At 45.4% G+C, this 19,627-nt stretch overlaps 1 protein-coding gene across 1 annotated transcript in view; it reads right to left on the bottom strand.

Annotated features, from left to right (window-relative positions):
* MARCHF10 (membrane associated ring-CH-type finger 10) overlaps window positions 1-19,627 on the bottom strand; it is an 82,708-nt gene that overhangs the window by 29,381 nt on the left and 33,700 nt on the right. Inside the window, exon 4 of the mRNA XM_068530960.1 lies at window positions 8,036-8,179. Within this exon, the coding sequence (XP_068387061.1) occupies window positions 8,036-8,179 (144 nt within the window). The remainder of the gene's footprint in view (window positions 1-8,035; window positions 8,180-19,627) is intronic.

Below are 19,627 nucleotides of genomic sequence, written 5' to 3'. Positions count from 1 at the left end.
ATGCCCATTCTAACTGGTGTGAGGTGATACCTCATTGTAGTTTTGATTTGCATTTCTCTAATAATTAGTGATGTTGAGCAGCTTTTCATGTGCCTCTTGGCCATCTGTATGTCCTCTTTGGAGAAATGTCTATTTAGGTCTTCCGCCCATTTTTTGATTGGGTTGTTTGTTTTTTTAATATTGAGCTTCATGAGCTGTTTATGTATTTTAAAGATTAATCCTTTGTCCATTGATTCATTTGCAAATATTTTTTCCCATTCTGAGGGCTGTCTTTTCGTCTTGTTTGTAGTTTCCTTTGCTTTGCAAAAGCTTTTAAGTTTCATTGGGTCCCATTTGTTTATTTTTGTTTTTATTTCCATTCCTCTAGGAGGTGGATCAAAAAAGATCTTGCTGTGATTTATATCAAAGAGTGTTCTTCCTAGGTTTTCCTCTAACAGTGTTATAGTGTCTGGCCTTACATTTAGGTCTCTAATCCATTTTGAGTTTATTTTTGTGTATGGTGTTAAGGAGTGTTCTAATTTCATTCTTTTACATGTAGCTGTCCAGTTTTCCCAGCACCACTTATTGAAGAGACTGTCTTTTCTCCATTGTATATCCTTGCCTCCATTGTCATAGATTAGTTGACCATAGGTGCGTGGGTTTATCTCTGGGCTTTCTATCCTGTTCCATTGATCTATATTTCTGTTTCTGTGCCAGTACCATATTGTCTTGATTACTGTAGCTTTGTAGTATAGTCTGAAGTCAGGGAGTCTGATTCCGCCAGCTCTGTTTTTTTCCCTCAAGACTGCTTTGGATATTCGGGGTCTTTTGTGTCTCCTCCATGCAAATTTTAAGATTTTCTAAAAAAAAAAAAAAAAAAAAAGATTTTCTGTTCTAGTTCTGTAAAAGATACCACTGGTAATTTGATAGGGATTGCATTGAATCTGTAGATTGCTTTGGGTAGTATAGTCATTTTCACAATATTGATTCTTCCAATCCAAAACATGGTATATCTCTTCATCTATTGGTATCATCTTTAATTTCTTTCAACAGTGTCTTATAGTTTTCTGCATACAGGTCTTTTGTCTCCCTAGGTAGTTTTTTTCCTAGGTATTTTATTCTTTTTGTTGCAGTGGTAAATGGGAGTGTTTCCTTAATTTCTGTTTCAGATTTTTCATCATAGTGTATAGGAATGCAAGAGATTTCTGTGCATTAATTTTGTATCCTGCAACTTTACCAAATTCATTGATTAGCTCTAGTAGTTTTCTGGTGGCATCTTTAGGATTCTCTATGTATAGTATCATGTCATGTGCAAACAGTGACAGTTTTACTCCTTCTTTTCCAATTTGTATTCCTTTTATTTCTTTTTCTTCTCTGATTGCCGTGGCTAGGACCTCCAAAACTATGTTGGATAATAGTGGTGAGAGTGGACATCCTTGTCTTGTTCCTGATCTTAGAGGAAATGCTTTCAGTTTTTCACCATTGAGAATGACGTTTGCTGTGGGTTTGTCGTATATGGCCTCTATTATGTTGAGGTAGGTTCCCTCTGTGCCCACTTTCTGGAGAGTTTTTATCATAAGTGGGTGTTGAATTTTGTCAAAAGCTTTTTCTGCATCTATTGAGATGATCATATGATTTTTATTCTTCAATTTGTTAATATGGTGTATCACATTGATTGATTTGCGTATATTGAAGAATCCTTGAATCCCTGGGATAGATCCCACTTGATCATGGTGTATGATCCTTTTAATGTGTTGTTGGATTCTGTTTGCTAGTATTTTGTTGAGGATTTTTGCATCTGTATTCATCGGTGATATTGGTCTGTAATCTTTTTTTGTAGTATCTCTGGTTTTGGTATCACGGTGATGGTGGCCTCATAGAATGAGTTTGGGAGTGTTCCTTCCTCTGCAATTTTTTGGAAGAGTTTGAGAAGGATGGGTGTTAGCTCTTCTCTAAATGTTTGATAGAATTCACCTGTGAAGCCATCTGGTCCTGGACTTTTGTTTGTTGGAAGATTTTAAATCACAGTTTCAATTTCATTACTTGTGATTGGTCTGTTCATATTTTCTATTTCTTCCTGGTTCAGTCTTGGAAGGTTATACCTTTCTAAGAATTTGTCCATTTCTTCCAGATTGTCCATTTTATTGGCACAGAGTTGCTTGTAGTAGTCTCTTAGGGTGCTTTGTATTTCTGTGGTGTCTGTTGTAACTTCTCCTTTTTCATTTGTAATTTTAATGATTTGAGTCCTCTCCCTCTTTTTCTTGATGAGTCTGGCTAATGGTTTATCAATTTTGTTTATCTTCTCAAAGAACCAGCTTTTAGTTTTATTGATCTTTGCTATTGTTTTCTTTGTTTCTATTTCATTTATTTCTGCTCGATCTTTATGATTTCTTTCCTTCTGCTAACTTTGGGTTTTGTTTGTTCTTCTTTCTCTAGTTCCTTTAGGTGTAAGGTTAGATTGTTTATTTGAGATTTTTCTTGTTTCTTGAGGTAGGCTTGTATAGCTATAAACTTCCCTGTTAGAACTGCTTTTGCTGCATCCCATAGGTTTTGGGTTGTCATGTTTTCATTGTCATTTGTCTCTAGGTATTTTCTGATTTCCTCTTTGATTTCTTCAGTGATCTCTTGGTTATTTAGTAACGTATTGTTTAGCCTCCATGTGTTTGTGTTTTTTACGTTTTTTCCCCTGTAATTGATTTCTAATCTCATAGCATTGTGGTCAGAAAAGATGCTTGATATGATTTCAATTTTCTTAAATTTACTGAAGCTTGATTTGTGACCCAAGATGTGATCTATCCTGGAGAATGTTCCATGCACACTTGAGAAGAAAGTGTAGTCTGCTGTTTTGGGATGGAATGTCCTATAAATATCAATTAAATCTATCTGGTCTATTGTGTCATTTAAAGCTTGTGTTTCCTTGTTAATTTTCTGTTTGGATTATCTGTCCATTGGTGTAAGTGAGGTGTTAAAGTCCCCCACTATTATTGTGTTGCTGTCGATTTCCCCTTTTACAGCTGTTAGCATTTGCCTTATGTATTGAGATGCTCCTATGTTGGGTGCATATATATTTATAATTGTTATATCTTTTTCTTGGATTGTTCCCTTGATCATTATGTAGTGTCCTTCCTTGTCTCTTGTAATAGTCTTTATTTTAAAGTCTATTTTATCTGATATGAGTATTGCTACTCCAGCTTTCTTTTGATTTCCATTTGCATGGAATATCTTTTTCCATCCCCTCACTTTCAGTCTGTATGTGTCCCTAGGTCTGAGGTGGGTCTCTTGTAGACAGCATATAGATGGGTCTTGGTTTTGTATCCATTCAGCAAGCCTGTGTCTTTTGGTTGGAGCATTTAATCCATTCACGTTTAAGGTAATTATCGATATGTATGTTCCTATGACCATTTTCTTAATTGTTTTGGGTTTGTTTTTGTAGGTCCTTTTCTTCTCCTGTGTTTCCCACTTAGAGAAGTTCCTTTAGCATTTGTTGTAGAGCTGGTTTGGTGGTGCTGAATTCTCTTAGCTTTTGCTTGTCTGTAAAAGTTTTAATTTCTCCATCGAATCTGAATGAGATCCTTGCCAGGTAGAGTAATCTTGGTTGTAGGTTCTTCCCTTTCATCACTTTAAGTATATCATGCCACTCCCTTCTGGCTTGTAGAGTTTCTGCTGAGAAATCAGCTGTTAACCTTATGGGAGTTCCCTTGTATGTTATTTGTCATTTTTCCCTTGCTGCTTTCAATAATTTTTCTTTGTCTTTAATTTTTGCCACTTTGATTACTATGTGTCTCGGCGTGTTTCTCCTTGGGTTTATCCTGTCTGGGACTCACTGCGCTTCCTGGACTTGGGTGGCTATTTCCTTTCCCATGTTAGGGAAGTTTTCGACTATAATCTCTTCAAATATTTTCTCTGGTCCTTTCTCTCTCTCTTCTCCTTCTGGGACCCCTATAATGCGAATGTTGTTGCATTTAATGTTGTCCCAGAGGTCTCTTAGGCTGTCTTCATTTCTTTTCCTTCTTTTTTCTTTATTCTGTTCCGCAGCAGTGAATTCCACCAGTCTGTCTTCCAGGTCACTTATCCGTTCTCCTGCCTCAGTTATTCTGCTATTGTTTCCTTCTAGTGTATTTTTCATTTCAGTTATTGTGTTGTTCATCTCTGTTTGTTTGTTCTTTAGTTCTTCTAGATCTTTGTTAAACATTTCTTGCATCTTCTCGATCTTTGCCTCCATTCTTCTTCTGAGGTCCTGGATCATCTTCACTATCATTATTCTGAATTCTTTCTGTGGAAGGTTGACTATCTCCACTTCATTTAGTTGTTTTTCTGGGGTTTTATCTTGTTCCTTCATCTGGTACATAGCCCTCTGCCTTTTCATCTTGTCTGTCTTTCTGTGAATGTGGTTTTTGTTCCACAGGCTGCCGGATTGTAGTTCCTCTTGCTTCTAGAGATGAAATTTTCTATACAATGGTAGAGTCAACGATATTTAGTGCCAAGATCTTAAGGTCCGTCTCACTTTTTTGCAAAAATTTCCTCCCAATTTGTTGTAGTCTTATCACCGTCCCTTCATGGTCACCAGCTGAAACCGTGCAAGTCAGATTGGGACTTGAACCAATGAGCTGGGACTTGAACCCAGCCAAAATCCAGATTGGGACTTGAACCCACAGTCCTTTAACTGAGATCACACACCTGGTCTCATGACTTAAAGAAGCTCAGGTTCTTGATGTCTCATCACAGAAAGAATTCAGTGAGAGACGAATTACTTTTTGTTTTGAATATGATGAAGAGCCTCAGAGATTAGCTAACAAGTGCTGGGACCTGAATCTTCTGGCTGTTCCCTGAACACACCTGAGCCCCCTCTGCCCTGAGCCTGTTTAGGTCAGGCTTTGGGAGACCCCTAACGGGCAAAAGAATCAGCTAGAGCAGCTTCTGAAACTCAGAAACTGGAAACAGCAGGAACCATAGCTTATTTCACAGAAGCCACCGTGACACTGGCTTCTGGGGCAGGAGAAGTCGCAGGCTAAGTGCTGTCCTGCAGCTCCTGCGGATTCTGGGAACACCCTGGGAATGCATCTCCACTCTTTCTTGTCATCACAACGGCCTTCCTCTTTAAAAATTCAATCCCTTATGTGTTTGTGTATGTGTATGTGTGTGTGTGTGTGTGTGTACACGTACGTGTGTGTTTCCCCTAAAGGTGGTAGACTGTGCTATTCTATATTTGTGCTATTTTAATCCTTTTTCTTGTGTCTATCAAATAGGGAGAAGATTTCGTAGCTCTAGGCCTGGGAATAAACACTCGATTGGGTAGACCAGGGATATGCTCTTCATAGACCAGGCCCTGCAGACATTGCTGAATGCCTCTCTGAGGACCTGCATGGGCTCCAGCCATGACTGGAGTGCCTGCCATTTCCAGGAGTCCGACTAGGTGCAACCAAATGTTGTGGGTGCAGTGAGATGAAACCAGAAAAAACATCTCTCTGCCCTAAGACTATGTCTTTGGTCTAGACTTCCGCATGTGCTTGACCAACAGTTTCATCTGTTCTGACAGCCATAGACTTTTGTTTTCCTCTGGTTAAAAAAGTAGTCGATGTCCATTGTAGGAAATTTGGAAGACACAGAAGAGGATGAAGAAGAAATAAAAATCACCCAATATCCAAAACTCAGAAGACCATTGCTACTGTTCTGGAATTCAGAGGTGGGTTGCAAACTCAAGACCCCTGGGCTATTTTTCTCCTGCACTTGTCTGCTGGCTCAGTGTTTGAACACTGAGTTACCTGCCTTTAGGGGGAGCATGTCTGGTTCACCACAGGCCCCACAGCCCTTGTCATGTATTTCTCCTGCCATACCTGCCTGTTTCCTGAAGGCATTTGAATTTACAACCCAGGGCTCTCTTATCTAGAAATATTGTCTTAAAAAACAAAATTGGGATATTTGGGTATATACAACTTTACGTCCCGCTTCCTTTCCCTAAATATTTTATTGTGAGCATTATCTCCTGCCGTTAATTGTGAAGAACACGATAATAATTATACTGCAAGGGTACATTATATAAAATATCATAATTTATACAACCCTTCTCCTATTGTTGGGTATATAGATTATTTTAAGTTTTTTTGCTGCCACAAATTACACCAGGATAGATGTCCTTGCTCATAACTCCTTGACTATATGTCTTATTTTCTTAGAATAGATTCATAGGAGTGGAATTGCAAGCTTTCTAAAGACTTTGACACATGTTGCCAAATTCCACTTTGTACCAGGTTACCCTACAGGTAGACTATGAAAGCATCTCCCATAACTGTGTCATCAGGAATGCATGCCAAGGCCTTGGCAAGCACCTGACACGTTAGTGCCCAGGAAATGTTAGTTATTAGTTTCACTACCAGTATTGAACATTATTTGAAAAAACCTTAGCCTAGCTAAGGTAGGCCAAATTTATCTCATGTAAGTTTACGTTCATCACTGAGTGAGCTTGAATTTTTTTCCCCCCAAATTTTATTAGCCGTCTGTATTTCTTCTTCTGTGAAATTGTCTGCTGTGCCTCTTCCCCAACTTTTCTATTAGGTATTTGTGTTTTTCTTATTGATTTGTAAGAGCTTTCTATGTATTACCTCTCTGGCCCATTTGCTTCGAGTCTCTCACTGGTACAGTTCAAACATCTGGCTCCTACTCCCACTTTTGCAAACCACTTAGAATGTGAAAAAAAAGGACTAAAGAGAGACGACTGAGGGAATAATTGGGGGAAGATAAGGAGTCCTGGTATAATAGAAAATTGGGACAAAATCTCAGGATCATGGAAGATGTCTTCTGGGTGCAGGTGGCGGACTAGATGAGCCTCCTGGGTCCAGGAACGTCTGATGCATAGGGAACCTCACCTTTCAAATAACAGTCTACAGTTCACTGAGGACTGCTGGGGAGATGGCAGGAGAGAAACTAACAGGAGTTGAGTGCCCACTATAGTCAAGTCCTGGTCAGAATATTATTTCCTTTAGTTATTATAGCAATGCAGTGAGGTAGATATCATTATCCTTATTTTAAGACAAGGGAACTGTAACCCAGGCTGGCTACTTGACCACCCAAGACTCCACCGCTGGGAGGAAGAAGAGCTGGAATTAGAAGTGAGGTCTGCCCTTCCCGACCGAAGGCATTAGATCACTGGGGTCCCGTGGACATCTAGTTGCTAGAGATTCACATATGCTCTAATCGCCCCTAACTTCAAGCCATCCAAATACATGTTCTATATTTGCGTGTGTCCACCACAGTATAGATCATATTTTTAAATAAAGGCTCCTGTGTTCATCGGGTGGCGAGGAAGTGTGATGCTCGGTGGCTTCCCCAAGGGGAAGAACAGGTCCTTGGCAAGGTGAGCTGCCAAGTATCCCTTCCCTTGAATCCCAAGGGGGGTCCTTAGGACCTGTTCCTCCTTTCCTTCTGCCACCGCAGGAGAGGACAACGTGGTTAGCGGAGCAGCGTGGCTTAGGCCTTGGGATGAATGCTCAAGATTGAAAGAGGAGGTATCCGCCAACCAGGGTTTTGAAATAAAGCATATATTTGCTTCGATGTTATTTCTTACACGGTAAGATCTTGACGCCTTGGATCCGAGGGGAGAAGATTTCCGTGGGAGGTGAGTCGTCTGCCATCCACAGACCTCCCTATCCTTCCCTCCTGGGAAGTGGGCGGGAACTGTGGCCAGGTGAGACATCCCAGGGCTGCAGACTGCCTCTCCACACCCCCCCCACCCCATCCCCCAACACCTCCCACCCACCACCCACATACCCTCTCCAGAATCCTAACAGCGGGCACCCACTCAAAACCATGCACAGTCTCACTTATGGAGTAATGGCAGAGAAAATTAAAACTCCTCCCTGCCCTGCCTTTTCCCACCAGCCTCCCTTGGAGAAGGAAATTGGATCCAATAGTTTGCTTTTAAAGCCTTTTAAGTGTTTCACTGTAAGGTACACGCTCTTCACATAAAAACCCAAGTGTCTAAAAACCACACGGAATTCACCAGGTTACAGCACAAGTCAGTCTCTCTGAGGACGGAGATGCACGAGCTGCAGGTCCTTACCTACTCCCCTGAGGGCTGGCGCCTTCCCCGGCAGCTGCAGTTTCTGTCTGCTTCTGTCCCCAGACGCTCTCGGGCTCTGCATTTCTGGGCTGACTGTCAGGTTTGGCCTCCTCTTCCTTGATAAAATCTGTGATGCCTGGGCTGCTGAAAGATGCAAAATCTTTTCAATAATTTTTACAGGAAAACATCTTCTGTAGAAAGAATGCTCAAAGGGTGGGGAAGGCTTTTAAGAGAATAGACCCAGGAGGTCAGGGAAGAGCTGGATTTGAAATCTGGTTCTATGACCTTGTAGCCATGTGGGCTTGGACAAATCACTTCTGGAAGCCTCAGTTTCCCCACCTGTGACATGGGAATAATAGTACCTACTTCACAAGGCTTTTATCACCATTAATGAGCACCCCTGACACCTGCAATGTGGAGTCTGTAGGGGGTGTTTCCTTTGGCTAAGAAGTTGCTAGCTTCCAATTCTTAGATGTTGGGATGGGCCTGTTGGTAAAACTGTCAAGAGCCTTTTACATTTGGGACACACAAGCCCTGCTCCCCACGTTTTTATCCAAGTTTAAATCACAGCCTACTTTACACCTGCATATTCATATCCTCAGGTTGTTTTTTAGCAGCTAATCTGGCCTTCCAGAAAGGTTCCAAGCATCTGGGGACCATATACCCTTTCTCTTGCCTATGTGCTACCCACCACTGGGCTGGGATGATACACTCACAGGAAGATAGTAGCTGGAGCGCCAACTTGGATTGAGTTCCCAATATTTTTTTTTAAGGTTCACATTTTGAATTAGGTTGCTAATTAGTATGAATAATCTCAAGTTTCTTCCTCACATGTATTAAGTGTCAGTGCACGTGAGTTTAGGGAAAGAGTTTTGTTATTTTCCATGCATCTGTACAAGTTCTTGAGTTCACAGGCAGTTAAATTGTGAATATCTAGATTAAATGCTTCCAAGAGAATTTGCTGGCTCATCCCCTTTTGGACAGTTCAGAAATTTCACAAATGGCCGTAGCCAGCAGGCAACGGGGGTAAAGCTGGGAAGGGTCCCTGAGTCGTGTGCGAGAGAACAGCCTTTCTTGGCACATGAAGACAACTGAATTTATGTTCCATGGTGTAAGCTGTGGTTGGGTGAATAGTTTTCATCCAGATTCAAGAAAGGAATGAACGCTCTCCTTGGCAGCCCGTGAAACCTCGTTTTAAACAGTGATTAGGTACTACCTACTTTCCCTGACAGGCCCTGGCAGGGGAAGGCAGTGGGTTCTGTGCTCTAAGACAGAGAAGATCGTGTTCCACAGGGAACTTACTAAAAGGGGGAGCTGCCAGTGGTGTGGGTTCCAGCTTAGGGCACGTCGGTGGAGCCCAGAGAGGTCGTGGGCATGACCAGAAAGGAGAGAAGAGAATCCTCCAGGAAATGAGATGGTGTAGGGTCGTGATTAGACAGGATCTCACTGACCAAGTGTGGGGAGAGAGGAGGAGGGCGAGAGAGAGGGATCAAGGGCTTTACACTAAGGGACCGGGCACGGGGGAAAGTGGGGAGGCACTTAGCCCCAGGAGCTGTGTTCCTCTGGTCCACAGCCTTCTCCCCATCACCTGAGGCCTCATTCGTGTCCAGCGCTCAGAAGTCAACAACTGCCTCCTGCCTAGCACCTGGCTGACCGGGGAGAAAGCAGCAGGGTTATTACTGAGGAGGAAACAGGGAGGATCAGGGAAGGGCCAGGCTTGGGGCACAGGCCAAGTCCAGTGCGTGTTCAGGACCTGGCTCAAAGGTCCTCGTCCCAAGGATTTTACTCTGATTCCCAGCAGGATATTCAAATTTCCTTCACAGCCCAGGCAGCAGAACTTCACACTGCCTGCAGCCCCCTACTACCCCCCGCTCCACACCTGCACACCCTTGGGGGAGTGATCCTCCCTCCCAGAGGGGCTTTCTTCTTCAGCCTGCACTAGCTTGTGCCAGCCGGCAAGTCCCTGGAGGTCTGTTTCCAGTTTTAGGAGTCTGCTTTGGCCAGAACGTTCAGGGTCCTTAGGGCCTTTAGCATTTAAATAGTCCAAAATTGCCTCAGGTGTGTGTCTTTTCTCTCCAGCTAGACTGTAAGCTCCTTAAGGGTGAGGACCCTGTCTTAGCCAGCCTGGGTGTTGCCTCAAATTCTACTGCAGGGCAAATAATAATCGCCTAGCATGATTTGCAGGCCTTGAGAAGATGTATTCAGCTGAAACTATGGGGAAATTCCAAAAGTAGAACCATTTTTTTTTTCTTGTGCTGAACACCCAGGATGACTTAAGATAACAGGTTAGTCTGTTTTCTTGTTCAAAAAAAGTACTTTCTTCAAAGCGTCAAATCTCTTAAATGATTTCCAAAATGATTTCCATAACCCTGTCTCCTCTAATTGAGTTCTCAGCAAACTAAAGTAATAAAGCTGAAACACTAGAGGCTGTTTGACCAGGTCTGGCAGTGAAGAAAACACTGCTGGTCCTGTAAGCAGAATCCTCTGACTTTGGGCAATTTGAATCTCAGTATCTGCAACTGTAAAATGGGAATATTCCTATCTTGTAGAGTTATTGTGAAGGTTAACAATAATGTATGTAAATGCTCTAACTCAGTGTCTGGTGCTTATTAGCTGCTAAAAATGGTAACTGCTTCTTCCACCATAAATAGTGATACTACTACTAATAATAATTGGGAATCTGAAGTCACTCCCCTGAGAGAACTGAATTTGACCAGAAATTTATTATTATGCAGCCTTTATAGGTTGAGAATAACTTATTCAGCAGCCTTTATTTCTGTGTTATTCTTGCTGAATCTCTTCCTTAATCCTGTTATAAAATCCAAAAGGCAAACAGCAACTTGTTTTTTATTATAATTTGTTCAACAAATACCCGTGTGCCTTTGCTATGTAATAATCCAAGGGTTCACAGAGATGAGTAAGACATTTTGGCCTAAAGATTATAATCTAATTTGGCTGCACCACTGACTTCTTCCCTGTGATACGCTTTAGGTTCAGTGGAAAGCAAACTCCTGGGAATTATTCCTTCTTCTCCATCTGCAACTGAAGTTACGAATGAGGTGACCTAAGCTGCCTAGTTTGTATGTCCATGAATTCCGGTTCCTATTCACCTTACCCGCATCCAAAGTGAACCAAACCTCAGACCTTTGGGGCCTTTCTAAGATGGTCCTCACGGTGGCATGTTACATATATTAATCTGCAGGAAGACCAAGTTATATTTACACTGAAAGGTGAAATGTAACTTCCTCTCCAGGTAGGAGGACAGACGCTTTGCCTTACAGAGAACGGAGGGGGTTGTGTTCAGGAGTTTCATTGCCAGCCAACCTAACATCCTGAAGTTTGTAGGTGAATTTGGGGAAGACTGTGGCTTGCTTTGGGCACCATGAAGCCCACACCTTCTAGTATCTGGGCAAAGGGATACCTCCAGTAGCAAAGAAACCAAACGGCTGTTTACATAGAAGGTGTCTGCCTCAGTTCTCTCTCTCTTTTTTAATAAGTTTATTTATTATTTATTTATTTATTTATTTTTGGCTGCATTGGGTCTTCGTTGCTGCACGCGGGCTTTCTCTAGTTGCGGCAAGCGGGGGCTACTCTTCGTTGTGGTGCGTGGGCTTCTCATTGCAGTGGCTTCTCTTGCTGTGGAGCACGGGCTCTAGGTGCGTGGGCTTCAGTAGTTGTAGCACACGGGCTCAGTAGTTGTGGCTCGTGGGCTCTAGAGCGCAGGCTCAGTAGTTGTGGCGCACGGGCTTAGTTGCTCCGTGGCATGTGGGATCTTCCCGGACCAGGGCTCGAACCCGTGTCCCCTGCATTGGCTGGCGGATTCTTTTTTTTTTTTAACATCTTTATTGGAGTATAATTGCTTTACAGTGGTGTGTTAGTTTCTGCCTTATGACGAAGTGAATCAGCTATATGTATACATATATCCCCATATCTCCTCCCTCTTACGTCTCCCTCCCACCCTCCCTATCTCACCCCGCTAGCTGGTCACAAAGCACCGAGCTGATCTCCCTGTGCTATGCGGCTGCTTCCCACTAGCTATCTATTTTACATTTGGTAGGATACATAAGTCCATACCACTCTCTCACTTCGTCCCAGCTTACCCTTCCCCCTCCCCGTGTGGCAGGCAGATTCTTAACCACTGCACCACCAGGGTAGTCCTGCCTCAGTTCTCTTGACAGTGCTGGGACACTAATTGTTGACTGAATAGTTCTTAATTTGACCAGGAAAGGGAGAAAAAGGTAGAAACCTTATATTTATACAAGACTCTGATGACTGAGAACCGAGTCCCTTTAACGGCCCACGTTAATTCCATGCACCTGATAATTGTTCCACCCCTCCCATCACCTGCCGTACACAGACACGGTTCTGGATAGACGAAGTTTGAAAAGAAAGGTGAAGAGAAAAAGACAATTCCTGAACCTTTACCGTCCCCCACACTATCTTCACTTCGATGCCCGGTGCCCAGGAGGTGCCAAGACTCTGCCTGAGATGCCTTTTGAAAAGATTTATTGCTTCTTTTAGATCGTGGGAAGAATTACAGCTTAATCGCAAGAGCTGCTGTTGCCTTGGTGTAATAGGCAGCTTTCGGTACAGTCACAAATAATAGGCCCTGTCTGTTTGCCAGTCTGAGCCTGCTGGAAATGAGTGTTGTCTCACATCCCCAGAGGAGATCTGAATTAAAGCTTAATTATGCACCATAAATATGTTTTATTTTGGGCCCCAGGAGGTGGGATTTTTGATTTGGGGAGGCGTAGGGCCTAATAAGGAGTCAGGAAAGAAGCCGTAAGCAGCGACTGAGCCCTTTAATTTGTCCCTCCTCGGTGTGGTCCTGAACCAGCAATCAGATCCAGTGTGGGCTTCCCCCAGAGGCCTGTCCCTGGTGCCACCCTCTCGGGGCCGGCTCGGCGGGCATAGTCACACCGCCAAGGCTACGATCGGACCCGGAGCAGTCTGATTGGTTTCTGGTGGTTAACCATCCAAACTGCGCCAGACGCGGGAGTGAAGAAATCAGATGAGTCTCGAGAGAGGACGGGATTTTATTGGTCGCTCACTCCTTTAAGTGCTAGAAGAAGGCCGGGTGAAGTGGCAGCAGCTGTCTTGGTCTTCCTGTTCCCCCCGCACGTCACACCTCCTGCCGTGGGTCACGGCGCTGCCCTCCGGAAGCTTAACGTCCCCCCGTCCCCACTCCCTGACCCCACTGTCGCCGAGGGCGACTTACCACACGAGGTAAATTCTCCCGGGCCTTCGGGGGCCCGGCAGGCACAGCACAGGGGTCTCGGCCGGGCTGGGGCAGGAGATGGGGAAGTAGCACAGGGCCGCCGGCGACTCGGGCGCGGGGCCCGGGGAGGAGGGAAAGGAGGCCGGAGGGAGAGGCGGGGAGGAGTCCTGGGCCGCTGGGGAGGCGGGCGGCAGTAGGGGCAGCAGCAGGCTGCAGAAGTTGGTATTGGGCTGCAGGACGGGGGAGAAAGCAAAGACGCAGCAGTAAGGGGAGTATTCAACACAGAACAGGGGGCGCTCGCTGCTGTCACCTGCACAAAAGAAAAAGAGCCGTCAGGAGGCAGCCCTCACGGGGGGAAAGGACATTTGAAAAAGGCTGTGAATGAATCTAAACTCAAACATCGTTCTTCGGGGGCTGGGGGGTGGTGTCTCAAGGTGGCCTGGGGGCAGCCGGCCTGGCTCCTGCCCAGGAGGTACCTGGCTTGGAGCTCAGAGTCACTGAAGAGTTAACCAGGGCAATGGCATCACCATCACACCCTTCTCCAGCCGATGGTCTCCGGCGTCCCTGACAGATGCAGGAAAGTTCTTTCCCACTAAGTTCCCATGTGGAAGCTCGTGGGCCCTTCTCCTCTCCCACAGCCGGTCTAATTAGCTATTCTGGCAGCAACATATGGTGGCCTGCGGGGTCTCACTTAGGTAGGGCTCTCTCCCCCGACCTTCCAGCTGCCCCGGGTTGGGAGGTTGTGGTCATGCCCTAATCTGGCCTTTCTGCTGCAGAGGGGAAGCTTGGGGAAAGAGAAAGAAGCAGAGAGATCCTGGTGGGCTCACGGGAAGGGAGAGAGCGCAAGCGGGGAGAAGCAGGTGGACGGGGGAGGTGTCCAAGTGAAGTTAATGATTTGTTCGCTAACCTCACACTCCATCTGCCATCCTTGCTGGACGCAGAATACGGGCACGCGATGGAGTCACGATCCAGAGAGACCCCTCAAGCATGACAGATCTCTCAGCCCTGCCACTAGCCAAGCCGGGTCACCTTGGATCAGCGGCTTACCTCCTCAAAACCTGTGTTCTCTAGCCCTGCTCCTCCCAGGGTGGTCCTGAGACCAGCAGCATATGGCTGGCACCTGGCAGCTTCTTAGAAATGCAGCCTTGCTACCCACTCAAACCTACCGCGTCAGAACCCGCAGTTGATTGAGGTCCCCAGGTATTTCTCAAGAACTTCTGAAGTTTGAGAAGCAAGGCTATGAGGCCCAAACCTCTGTGATGAGAATCTCCTGTAGAGCTTGTGAAAACCCAGCTTTGCAGGCCCCTTCCTTGGAGAGTCTGATGCTCTGGGTCACGACGGGACCCAGGTGTGTGTGTTTTATTAAGGACCTCCCTGGCGATTCTTATCAGAGAAGCTGGGGAAATGCTGCGGCTGAACCCAGTTCCTATGCTAAGATGCCATCGTTGTAACCATCCGGTTGAAAACCATTACCTATAATGGAGGGCTCTCGGTCTTTATTTACTTGAATCCGCTGTAGGAGCTGACACTCTAACCCACTCATTTCCAAAGGCCTCCCTTGGCTCCTGGAGTGGCTCCTACTTCTCGGATCATTTCTCTGTAGTTGTCTTCTCCCTTCCTTCCTCAGATGTTTGTATTTCCCGAGGTTCCTTCCTCATCTCTCGTTACCCTGTCCACTCTCGCAGGGGAGACGTTCCTGTCGTTTCAGCCACCTCTTACTCACTCGAGGCCCTTGGCTTCCTTCTGGTGGCCAAGAGTTCTCTGCTGAGCAGCAGACCTGGGTACCCAGGTGCTTCCTGGCATCTCCTCCTGGCCCATCCTGGCTGTTCCTTCACAGACAACGGCCACAGGATGGGCCCCACCTTCTTGCTTTCTCAGCCTTGCAAAGGCAACCGCCATTGGCCTAGTTTTCTGGGCCAGACCTCCAAGATCTCTCTGATTCCTCCTTTTTCCTTCTCCCCATCCCCGACACTCACCAAGTTGTGCCAGGCTTACGTCCTTAAACATCCCTCCAGCCCAGGCCCTCTCCCTCTGCTTTTGCTTCAGGTCAAGCCCTTCTCATTTCTCTCCGGGTCCACAGCAGCTTGCAGCGCGGCCTCTGTCTGCCCTCACCCTCCCAGCCAGCCCCCTTTCATGAACACAGTCAGCTTTTAACAATGCCAATCTGATGGTCCGTCGTCTCCAGCATGACGTTCAAGGCCCTCGGTGGCCTGGTCCTTGCCTACACGTAGGGCGTCAACTTTACGCTTCCTAACTTGTAGCCTGACCCTAAACCAGCGCTTCTCAAACTCAAATGTGCACACAAATCTCCCAGGGACCCTGTTAAATGCAGGTTCTGGGTCAGTAAGGCTGGGCTGGGATTCATGCATTTTTAACAAGCTCTCCCGTGATGCCTCTGCTCGTAGTCTGGGGATACTCTGAGGCCCTTAGACTCTTTGTAGTTCCTCCATGTCTGTCTGTCTGTCATCTCTCTCTTCCCCCTCTTCCTTGCTCTCTCTCTCTCCCGTGCCTTCGCACCCTCAGTACCTCCTGCTGGGTGCACCTTTCTCGCCTTCCTCCCCAGGCCCTGGCTCAATCCCCTCCTTCAGGATTTTCACCCCGCTGGCCCCTCCCCTCACATCCTTAGAACTTACCTTGGCCAGGGCGTGTTGGTGTCCTGCCCTCCCACTAGGCTGTGAGCCCCTGGAGGGCAGGTCCTGTGTGTTTGATTTTTGTGTCTCCAGTACCCATGCGGTGCCTGGCAGGTAAGCAGGCAGTAAATGAGTATCGAAGTGCTGAATGAATGGGTGATGGATGGGAAAACCCCCTGTGCCATACACTCTGAGATGGTGGGGGCAGTTGAATGTACCTATGCTAACATCCCATAGGTACTGGGGGTACAAATGGATGACTTCATTGGTAATCAAAGAGGTAAATTTTTTAATAATCAAGTTATGACCTCTCACATCTCAAACTAAAATTTCTTTGGTTGAGCTATTCTCTTATAAAGGTGCTAACCTGGGAGCAGTCTATGGTGTTGGGAGCAGGCTTCATAAATAGGGGGAGGTTTCGGGATTAACCTTTACCTAAAGCCCAATCATACCCAGGATTTCAGTCCTCCTGTCTAGCTGGTGGGGTTGGTAACAACTCCATTTTACTGATGAGGAAACAGAGTTTGGAGAATTCGCCAGTTTACATTTATAGGGCTAGTATGTGGTAGACCAGGAATCTGATCCAGAACTTCAAATTCCGGGCTCTGTGATGCCCCAGGCCCCTCTGTTTTAGAAGCGTTACCGTAAATGGACTGAGAATTATGGTTCTCTCTATAAATATGGGAGCATTTGCTTATGTTGGTTGTTTTCTAACTTGGGCAGACAGCTTGGAAAGTTGTTGGATGCCAGTGGACTTGCCTGGAAACCCATCAATCTTGGCCTTTCAGAGGACATCTTCAACAGAATTTATTTGCCAGGTAAGTTATGAAGATTTGGGATTTGCCCTCAAATTTTCCTTCCAGGCTGCTCTTCAAATGAATAGTTCCCAATCCAAAAGAGACCACAGTTGTCTTAGATGTGTACATTTTAAAATCTGAGTTTACTGCTTTTTCTTAGTTTTACAGTCTCCACCATAAGCCACTATTAGTCTGACTAGGTTTTGCTACTCCTGCAAATCCGAATCTGGTAATGACTAACACTGAACTCAGTAAGGAGTGAGGAGAATTTCAGAACATTTGGCTTTGTTTTAAAGGGCAAGATTTTGGAAGCAGTCTCACCAGACTCCATCCAGATCCATTTTCCTGGCACATAACTAGTAGGACTCTGCCCGGGCTCCAGGTGAGAGGAAAGGGCAGGAGAGGGCACTTACTTCCTATGAGCCTGGCACAGGGGTCAAGAGTGACTTAGGACTCCAGGTGCCAGACCCCCACAGCACAATGGCCTTTGGATGCCTCTGCATGTCCTGGAAAGGAGAGGTGGCTCCTTTCCAAGCCAGGATGGGGCTGGGAGGGGTTTTGGGAACAGGCAGGAGTCCAGGAGCCGGTGGCCACCATAGCTCCCTGCACTCACTGGGCCTGCTGTCAGCTCTGCTTCCCCCTGATTCATACAAGTCGATGGGAGGCAGCAGACCCTGCATACGGACTGGGCCTTCGGTAAAGGTTAATCCCCACGCCTCCCTCTGCTTGAAAGAAGAATATGTAACTCGGCCAGGCTTATTTCTCACCCTGTGTCAGTGTTCACCTTGATCATGAAATAGGATTTCTGAATCAATTGCACATCAGACCCAGCTGGGTCTTGACTCACTGCCTGAGTTTTCCATGTCTTTTTGGAGGGGAAGCAAATCTCTCGCTTGGTGAATGCTTTCGGATTGTTCATCTTTTTCCATTTGGTGTTTTGCTTTGGAAATTCAGGGCATAGTAAAAGTGTCTGTACCTGCGTTTGTGTTAGGAGTTTAAAAATATAACCCTGATTTTCGGTAAAGGAAAAAAGATTGGGGTGGGAGGTGGGGAGGAGGTAACGTGACGACAAAGAAAACAAAGTTTTCTGGTCCATTCTCCCTACTGAATACAGCTGCCTTGTACCCGATACCTTAAGGCTATCACGTATGAGCTATGGTGTCGGGGGCCGTTCTAATGGCTGAGCGTATGTTTTATCATCGAATCCACACAGCCATCCCAGCAGGTAGGATCTGTGCTGACTCCCAGGCTCTGCCATTTTACAGATGAGGACACTGAGACACAGAGTAGTTACTTGCTCCAAGGGACAGAGCAAATGAGAAACGGGGCTCAGATGCTAATCCAAGCATTTTGACGCTAAAGCACTTGCCCAAAACTGCACGGAGAGAGATAACAAGGAGAATCACAAGCCAACTCATTTAGAAATAGTTCCATGGAATGTATGAATTAACTTAAAATGTGTGAATTCCTTCTAACAGAGTGCGAAGTACAATGAAAATCTGATGCCTTCTCAATTATAAATCTATTAGTAGAGGGCACTGATGGTTCCTCCGCTGTATTGATAAATAGCTGTTTTAGGCATTCCAGATAATAATTCACATATAAGGATTATCATGGATTATCATTACATAGATTTGCATGTAAGTCAAGCCACATTCCCCAGCTGTATTATTTTATTCAGGAAAAGTCTGGCATAACACAGTATGGAAGGTTAGCCTATTAGGCAGATGTTGCAAAGGGATTTCACTGTCTTAATGCTTCAGTTTTGCACAGAACTCAGGTCTGACATGGGAAGAAGTTTTGGTGACTTACTGCCAACTTTGGGTGACCCCCCCCCCCCCAAGAATGCTTTAGAAAAGTATTTCCCTACAGAGGTGAAGGAAAGCGGGAACCTATGAATTTACCCAGTGAATTGGATCAACGTGTCCAGATAATTCAGCTCCCCAAGCCTCTTTTTCTATAATAGCAGCGTATTTATCTGAATTTTCTGAGTTGTCACCACCACTGGACTCAACTTTGCCTGAATAGACTCAGCTTAAATTCTTGCCATGTCCCTGGTCTGTCATTTCGCTGTGCTGATGAAGGAACTCCGAGGGTGAGACTACGCATGTAAAATGAATGGATCTTAACACACCAAGGCTTTGCTTTTAGCTCACATGATCAAACCAATTTGCTATAGAACTGAGTCGGCTTCTGTAGTAACTGACATCAATCAGCAGGGCTGTTACGCTTGCTGGATGGCCAGGCCACAGTCCAGCTCATGGCTGCATGGGGCTTGGACACGGTCTAGAGCTATAATATGGTGATAAAGCTGGTGTTTTAAAATTTATTTATTTTATTATTATCATTATTTTTAAGCTGGCGGGTTTTTTTTCTTTTAAATTAATTAATTAATTAATTAATTGATTTTTGGCTGTGTTGGGTCTTCGTTTCCGTGCAAGGGCTTTCTCTAGTTGCGGCGAGCGGGGGCCACTCTTCATCGCGGTGCGCGGGCCTCTCACTGTCGCGGCCTCTCTTGTTGCGGAGCACAGGCTCCAGACGCGCAGGCTCAGTAGTTGTGGCTCACGGGCCTAGTTGCTCTGCGGCATGTGGGATCTTCCCAGACCAGGGTTGGAACCTGTGTCCCCTGCACTGGCAGGCAGATTCTCAACCACTGCGCCACCAGGGAAGCCCAAGCTGGTGGTGTTTAAAGGCTGTTTACTACAAGTAACATCTCTTATGTGGTGAAATAGATATCCTTCTGCCAACTTGGCTCTCTTGCCTAACCTTGGTGCTTTCTAGTCTAGTAATTCTTCGAATTTGAGGTTTTATAGAAAGTAAAGTGAATAATTCTCCCTTTCTGTCAGTGTTGTAAGTTCCATGTGGAGTCCACTCGGTCGGAAGAACATCTCTATTAATCAGACAAACTAAAATCATGGCGTGGGCCTAAGCTGTCCATTAGAATGAT

The sequence above is a fragment of the Eschrichtius robustus genome, chromosome 20, assembly GCF_028021215.1.
Source record: "Eschrichtius robustus isolate mEscRob2 chromosome 20, mEscRob2.pri, whole genome shotgun sequence".
Lineage (NCBI taxonomy): Eukaryota > Metazoa > Chordata > Mammalia > Artiodactyla > Eschrichtiidae > Eschrichtius > Eschrichtius robustus.
The sequence above is the reverse complement of the archived record's forward strand: the minus strand, read 5'-3'. Positions and strand labels throughout refer to the sequence as shown.